Source organism: Acanthaster planci, linkage group LG05 (assembly GCF_054643075.1).
Source record: "Acanthaster planci isolate LZ-2023a linkage group LG05, COTS_SCS, whole genome shotgun sequence".
Lineage (NCBI taxonomy): Eukaryota > Metazoa > Echinodermata > Asteroidea > Valvatida > Acanthasteridae > Acanthaster > Acanthaster planci.
In genome coordinates, this window is record NC_141781.1 from 21,492,475 (window position 1) to 21,500,040 (window position 7,566).

A 7,566-nucleotide genomic window follows, 5' to 3' on the forward strand; every position below is an offset into this window, starting at 1 on the left:
TTTCAAAATGATACCCTTTGTGGCTCATTAATATCCAGTCACTGTCAGAGGTAATAACGCTCTCGCGACCACCTGTTTCTACTTTTTCTTAGTAATGTCCCTCGTACTCAAAAGCTTTGTTAAACAGAACATCATTGTATAGAGTAGATTCCGTGAGTCTAAATCCTTTAAATTACCTTTTCGTTTTTTTCTAGTTCTTTAATAACATAAGTTCGAGATTATGACTAGGTAATACCGTACGTTGTTGTATGTTCACCGTTCTATCACGTATATCGTTCTAAACACATTTGCTATAATCTGCACTGAGGTGCATTTTGGCGGTTATCACAAAGACTGATTCGGTTGTGTCTCTGATGCTTAATTGTTCAGTGGACTAATGTCATTGTAATCAGCTGACCATGTCGTCACCATGCAAGCAAACTCAGTCCTGCCTAATTCAAACTGCCAAAAAATCTACAATAAACAAAACAAAACGAAACAAAAAAATTAGGGTTGTGACCATTAAAAAAAGGCCACCTGAGTGAACAATTATAAGACTTTTCTAAAATCACTAATTAAAAATGAAACAGAATAATTTTCTATGATGTTTTGTTAAATTATAAGGAGCAAGATGAGATACCTTGAATAGACCTTTTTTCCAGTGATAACACGATCGTGCTGGACCTCTGATGTGTTGTGATGGTAATGAGTGCATAGTGTTGTGATGGTAATCTACTTATTCATAATAAACTAGTCAAGCATGCAGCGTTCACACGTGCGCTTGACCGTGGTTGAAGCTGCCCGTAGGAATATATGCGATCACCGTGGCCAAGGCGGTCCACACGTGGTGGTATTGTTTACATTTAGTCACGTGGGTGAAAAAGGTCTATACTGACTACACACGGGCTTCTGTGTTTACCCGTAGGCGCATGGCACGATCTGACGATAAATCACGGCTACGGTGATTTTTGACTTTCAGTGTTCAACTTTAGTATCTGAATAAACAGAAAGGGTTATAAACGTGAATATTAACAAAACTTAGAAGTCGGTGAAACAACAGAGAAATAATAAGAGATTATAACACTTCATAATAGTTCCTTCAAAATATGCAATTACATGTTACTTCCAGCAGCCTTATCGGCATTCACATACAGAGCTGTGCATTCTGAGTAGACTGTTTTCTCATCGGGACTCTTCAGGTACCCTTTCAAGAACGTCTTATTGCCGTCCACTTTGTCGATGACGGCCTCCATGAGGACAGTCGACCTCACCCTAATAGGCCTGGCAGAGAAAAACCGAAATTAAACAAAATGATAACGTACGAATGGAGATAAACTTTTCTTTTCACAGTTTGTCTCGATGTTTGAGTTCTTCTTTTTGCTACGCGTGTAGTAAAAACTATGAGTTGGGTAGCTCTGATAGGCGTCCAAAGAAATCAGATGCATTCCACAAAAATCATGTTGTGCTTAAAATCTAGCCGAAAATAATATGTATGCGTCAGGGATTGGGCACATGGGGCAGAGTGGAGTTTGAATATGACGTTACAGTCTCTATCATTTTAGGCACGAACCTGAGGAATGTAGTATTGAGGTAGCCTGTGTACATCTTCTTGGCGCCAAAGTTCATCGCTAGAACGCCCGTCGTGGTGTCGTGCATTGTTGCAATGGCACCACCGTGAACCGATCTAACGGTAGGATAAAGAGAACCAACACAATCGCTATTCTGGGGGAGGGGTTTGTGGTAATTAGGAGGGGTTGGAAAGTAGGTTTCTCCTGCACGCCAATAAATGTAAGCCTGGCAAATCAGCCAAAAAAATCTACCTAACGATTTCAATTAAGATCTATAAATTTACAAATATCCCCAGCTTTGAGTTTGTTTTTAGTAATGATAATTCGATTACCAGAAATTCTTATGTGACAAAAGGCGAAAGTTATGATAATGTAGCATTAATTTATGAATAGTCCAGCAAGTTGATCGGGACTGTGCCTGTTGACTTGTTGAGAAATTTGTGTGGGAAAACACACCGACACACCTTTTTGTTTCAGCCCAAACGCTTTCCACCTGAGATCCTTATTGACAAGTTGGCTTACAGCAACGGAAAATTCTTCGGGATTAATCTCAACGTACCAGGCGATGTCCAGTCGCTATAACAGACAAAGCAGTTGGTTCGAGAGTGGCTTCAGCTAGGTAATCTTTCTCACCCTTTCATGAAAGAGTTGGCATCCTCCCCAAACTGACACAGGCCCCGCAGCTTTCCGTCTTTTTCGTGCAGGAATAACGCAAAATGGATGATGGGCCCGTTCTCTGTCACTGCCCGGGAGAAAAGGTACTTGGTCTGGTGGTCAGTCTTTGTACTCCTCATCTGCGTCCATCCTGGCTCCGCCTCCAACCTGGTGAACAACGCCTCCGTCTCTTCCAGCCATTCCCAGTGGCTCTTGGGCGACGAAGTCATTGTATACAACTATGTATATATTCTGAAAAATCGGTTCATCAGAACTGTTGCTGAAACAGTGGAAAGATAGTTTATAATAGTCTTGACATTAATGATCATTAACCTACCTCCTAATAATAGTCATGACCGAAAGCTTAGTGAATTCGCCATCACCTTCCAGTCACTGAATATTTAGCCTTTTACTACTAGGCACGCTCGTACGAATAAATCAAATTATTACGCAAGTGCACATGTAGGCCTACAGGGAACAGTTTTTTACACGTGAAACTATCATGCAGCTGTCCCTGGGTTAAAGTAGGCATGCACGCATCGCTGCATTTGACAAGATGGCGACACATCCGCACGGTGACAGATGCGGCGGCAAGGCCAGTACAAAATTAAGCGCTGTACATAATGACGAAAGTAACTAATGAAACTTAAGCCGTATTTCAGAACAGTTAATTAAAACTAGCAATTAAGTGCTGTATATTAAGCCTTGCTCTATACTTGCATGAGAGTGAAAACCTTATCTCCAAAAGAGTGAATCCACTATAAAACCACTTGAGGGGGGGGAATCACTCTAAAAGAGTGAATCCAATGTAAACCACTCAAGGGGGGAAATCACTACAAAAAGAGTGGACTCCACTCCAAACGAATACCGGTGAATCACCGGGGGAGGGAGATTACTTAAAACGGGTCAAAACCACTCCAGAAGAGTAAAATGTCTCTTCTTTCAAGGAGCCATATACGTGTATTAAGACAGTGACAACTCGAAAAAGAGTTGTCTCTTATGATAATGACTCAATTTTAGGAGTAATTTCCACTTTTTAGGAGTGATTTCCACTTTTAAAGAGTAATTTCACAATTTTAAAAGGGGTTTTCATTACTTGGAATGGTCTAAAAAAAGACTCGCCTTTTTGGAGAGTAGAGTTTTCACTCTTGCAAATGAATAATTGCCGGATGGCTGGGTTTCCAAAATATCAGAAGCATCGACACGTCAGTATAATTTTTTTGGGGGGGAGTCGTCTTAATTCTCAGTGCCTTTTTCTATGTCAAGCTTTAAGTCGCATGAACAGGAAAAACAGCGATGAGAAGAGAAGTTTCACAACCTCTGATCGATAGCTGTGCACCCTACGTAATAACAATTCTTTCTTGTCGGGTGATTCCATTGGGCAAGCAAGGGCTGGCCGGCCAAGAATCACAATCTCAGGGAGGCTATAAAGGAGCAATCGTTTGGGGCATGTTTGAAGGATTCCTCTTTTGTGTAGTCTTTATGGCCCCTCTGAGGAGTTTAACCACACATTCAAATCATGAACTATCAAACCATAGAGCTAGGAACACAACACATCGCGACTATCGTAATTTATTTCACGACGATGCTCGATGGATTATACAAAGTACAAAGAGGGTGACATCAGTAGTGGGGGGGGACATTCATATTTGAATGAAGTTTTTCATTTTCATTGCTCAAATCTCATTGGTAATCTCATTGGACTGTGTAGGCTTGGCGTTTTCTTCCCTCTGCAATAAAGAGACCAATTGAAAAATATGAAATTTGTTTTGAACAATAAAAATAGGAGATCCGATTGAGCAATGAAAAGAATATATTTTAACAATGAAAAGATCAATTTACACCTAAAAAAAACAAAAATCAATTTGAACGATAAAAAGAACAATTTGAACAATGAAAAGAGTAAAAGAGTAATAAAACGAGTAAACGAGCAATGCATAGAGTAGTTTGAGCGATAAAAAGACCAATTTGAACAATAAAACAATAAAAAAATAAACAATGAAATATGCAAATCAGAAGTAGTCAATACGTGTATATTTAGGATATATGGAACGCTTTCACTTGTTTCGTGTCATTTAAAGGTCATCCTTCGCAGAGTCAACATGAATGGTATTTATACAGCCAAGCCATATGCTTGTCACCAGTGTGACAAATGCTTCGGACGGAAGTTTAATCTAGAGAGGCACATGGAAAATATCCATGGTGAGGAGGAATCAGACATGAATGAAGCTGACGAAAACTCGGATTCTGTTGAGGAGATCGATGACGAAACCTCGGATGAAGACAGTTCAGATTTGGAAGACAATGCCGCCTACCAAGATTGGCTGACTGAAGCTAGAGAAACACATAGGGAAATGAGGGATGAAAAATATGACAAGTACGTCAACGAAGGCATGGATGAAGATCAAGCCAGGCAGAAGGCAAACAGAAAGACCCTCTGGGCCGTCAAACAAGACTTTTTCGACAACTATAAGGAGTTCCTGTCAAGTTACCTATACTTGAGGGAAAATGAAACTCACAAGGACATTGTGGATGATCTCGATGGAAAACTTGATAAAGGCATGGACGTCAACAAAGCCTTGAATAGAGTCTTGCCTAAACATGCTGAAAAATTTGCCGGACTGTTTCATGACGAAGAGGAGCATGCCTAAAAGATAACAGTCTGTAGAGACAAATTGTTCCAAAAATAATGAATACATGTAATAACTCTGATTTCAAAGTTAACAAACTTCCGGTAATCACCTTTGTAGTAATTCTTAAAATTACTAAGATAATTATTGTAAAAAAATCAATGATGAACAACGGGAAATAAAACGGTACCAGTACCAACCTACCAGAAACCAATATGTGAAGTCCATTGAATTTGTTTTGTGTTATACTTATCGGTATGACTATCGAATGATAATTTTCAGGTCGGATATTGGCCGGAACTTCTGCACAATATTCCACAGCACGACGAATAAATTTACCCCTTTGCTACGTATTAAAAATCCCAACTGACGTCATGCCACCCCCAGAACTCTTAATTTTATATAATGCTGTATTTTACATTTAGGTTCCGCAATAACGAACAACAGTAATGCTCCGCTGTGACTGAATTTGTGAAACGTATACATGTACAGGGTAACGAGACGTAAAACACTCCAGTTCAAAGGATTAAAAATTCAGCTAGGGACACTAGAGTCTTCTTCCCGTATCGATCGAATCTCGGTAGCCACAGTAAGCCAAACCCAAAGACCGCTAGCATGTGGGCGCCCTCTCTTCCTTAGTGTCCAAAGGTTAAGTCAGACCAACGCTCACTTCCAACATACACAATGTAATCATTAACACAATAGTCCGCCGACACAGCTCAGCCACTACGTACAGTCTATTATCTAGAGATTATCTCTCTCATTAACCGGCGGCACGAGCCGCCTATTGTCCGAAACCAAACACCCACGGTTTGTTAGGATTAGTACTCCCAGTCCGATAATTGCTTTCGGAGCAGTCGACCCACGGACTGTTGTGTAAGGATTATAATCCCTTTGTTTACGTCCGGACTTCCCGACCGGGCCATGGGTCTATTGGGGAACATTTTAAGATTTTGGGTCAACGTGTACCCTAAAAAAGTGTACTATCATTATTGTACTCTACACAGTGTACTATAAAAACTGTACTATAAAAAGTGTACTATAAAAAGTGTACTATAAAAAGTGTACTATAAAAAGTGTACCAAACAGTCCCCCCCCACTACTGACATCTTGTTTGAACACGTATTTCCTCATAAAAACAGTTCTCAAAAATTGACAGGGTGACCGTGATTCTGCGCGGTCAAGGGCCTGGCCTGTCCACGCCCATTATTCTCGAGAGAACGTAACCCATCGTCAGAAAACGAAATGTACACAGCTACGGTCGATCCGCTTGTGCATATCGCGGCTGTGTTCTACATGTATCTCCATGGTTATACTGGGACGAGAAAATGCTGTCTTACAACACATGCCCTTGCAGCGCGCTGATGTACGTAGCGTGAACCAGCCGCGCTTTGCAAATACTTCAGTCATTTCAGTCGTCAACTCGCCTTGAAAATTGTGTCTCCTTCCCACGAACTTCAGGTGCAAAAGTATATAAAGGCGTCCCGGCTGCTTGAAGACCAAATAACCATCATAACCATGACAATACATGAGGTATGTTTTTTTTTTTTACTACAACATAAGCCTATAAAAGTTAAGAGGGCACACCCTTTAGGATGTTTGCATTTGCATTAATTGTATTGTAAGGTACAGTACAGTATGTGACCTGACTGATTTGGTGGAACTTAAAAGCATCATGTCATAAACATAATGTATACTTGCCGACCCATGGGAAGCAATCGCCAACAAAATGCCAGGGTGGGTTCACTGCCATTCGCTCATGCACGGTTGAATGTTTCAAGCGGTCCTCAGCAGTGAAGGGCTACACTGCCGGTACGCGCCACGCAGTGAGCATAGGCACATGCCCGGTGTTCCACTTTAATGATTTTACAGGTCGATGTGCAGTACGTGTACATGTAATTGCGCGCATTATGATAATGGTCAAGGACACGGCATTCATCCCGAGTTGTCTGCTCGAAACAGGTGACCTTTATGTAGGTTCCTGTTAGGTGAGTGAGGTCAACTGCATAGATTGTATAAAGCTATAGTGGTGGAGGGTTCTGACTGACCTAACGGTATAAAGTGCGGTAAGTCTGTGTGTCCATAAATTCCCACAATGTTGAATCCTTCAAATCCGAGTCAAGAACAGGAGGGTTGGAAACATGGACGAGCGGCTTGGAATTTCAGTGTTCCGACAGTCCGATATGGAACACGAGCATACAAAAGAAACAGCCGGGGCCTGCTGCTGAATATGCTGAAAGTGAATAAAACAATACAATGGAAAAGATGCAACAGGTCGGCTTACTCAATTGTTGTCTCTTTACCCAAGATTTAACTCTAACTCTCTCTCCTTGAGAGTTAACTCTCTCAAGGCTCCAGAAACTGACAACTCCTTATATCAATACACACACATGCACATGTACATGTACAGGACGCGGCGTCCCATTGCCCCAAGGAAATTCAGGGCCTTTTCGAAACCCGTGGATTTGGCTTAGACTTCAGTTTCGCTGGTTCCAGCCATTTTGAAGCAGCGTTGGACACCACAAGTTCAAGCTCTGACTGGAACCAGCGAAACTGAAAAGTGGATTCAGAACTGCGCAAACTCAGTACTTAATTCACTGCGCAGACACAGAATCGCGTTTTGTGCAGGCTAGCAGACGACTCACGTTTCGTTGTTGTCGATAAATATCGAACAACGATAAAAACCAATGATTTCACCAAATTAATAGTTCATTTAAAGTAAAAAGTTTTTATGT

The 7,566-nt window shown here is 41.1% G+C and overlaps 1 protein-coding gene and 1 long non-coding RNA gene across 7 annotated transcripts in view; one reads left to right on the forward strand and one right to left on the reverse strand.

Moving 5' to 3' along the window:
* LOC147799224 (uncharacterized) overlaps positions 1-7,566 on the forward strand; it is a 159,531-nt gene that overhangs the window by 65,568 nt on the left and 86,397 nt on the right. The window lies entirely within an intron of this gene.
* Positions 167-7,253, reverse strand: LOC110990476 (acyl-coenzyme A thioesterase THEM4-like). Of its 6 annotated transcripts, none has more exons than XM_022255506.2 (4): positions 7,116-7,253; positions 2,181-2,453; positions 1,550-1,663; positions 167-1,260 (listed from the first exon to the last, which is right to left on the reverse strand). In XM_022255506.2, the coding sequence occupies exons 2-4, from the start codon at positions 2,429-2,431 to the stop codon at positions 1,092-1,094; spliced, it is 534 nt and encodes a 177-aa protein (XP_022111198.2). In that variant the 5' UTR covers positions 2,432-2,453; positions 7,116-7,253; the 3' UTR covers positions 167-1,091. The 6 variants fall into 6 exon arrangements, with proteins under 6 accessions (XP_022111198.2, XP_022111200.2, XP_086993535.1 ...); XM_022255508.2 differs by lacking the exon at positions 7,116-7,253 and adding an exon at positions 6,880-7,088; XM_087137409.1 differs by lacking the exon at positions 7,116-7,253 and adding an exon at positions 6,537-6,868.

Coding starts and splice junctions, on each gene's coding strand:
- LOC110990476 (XM_022255506.2), bottom strand. CDS start 2,431: ATGACTTCGTCGCCCAAGAGCCACTGGGAATGGCTGGAAGAGACGGAG. Junction 1,664..2,180: donor GCCAACTCTTTCATGAAAGG/GTGAGAAAGATT, acceptor TCCTACCGTTAG/ATCGGTTCACGGTGGTGCCA. Junction 1,261..1,549: donor CTCAATACTACATTCCTCAG/GTTCGTGCCTAA, acceptor TTTCTCTGCCAG/GCCTATTAGGGTGAGGTCGA.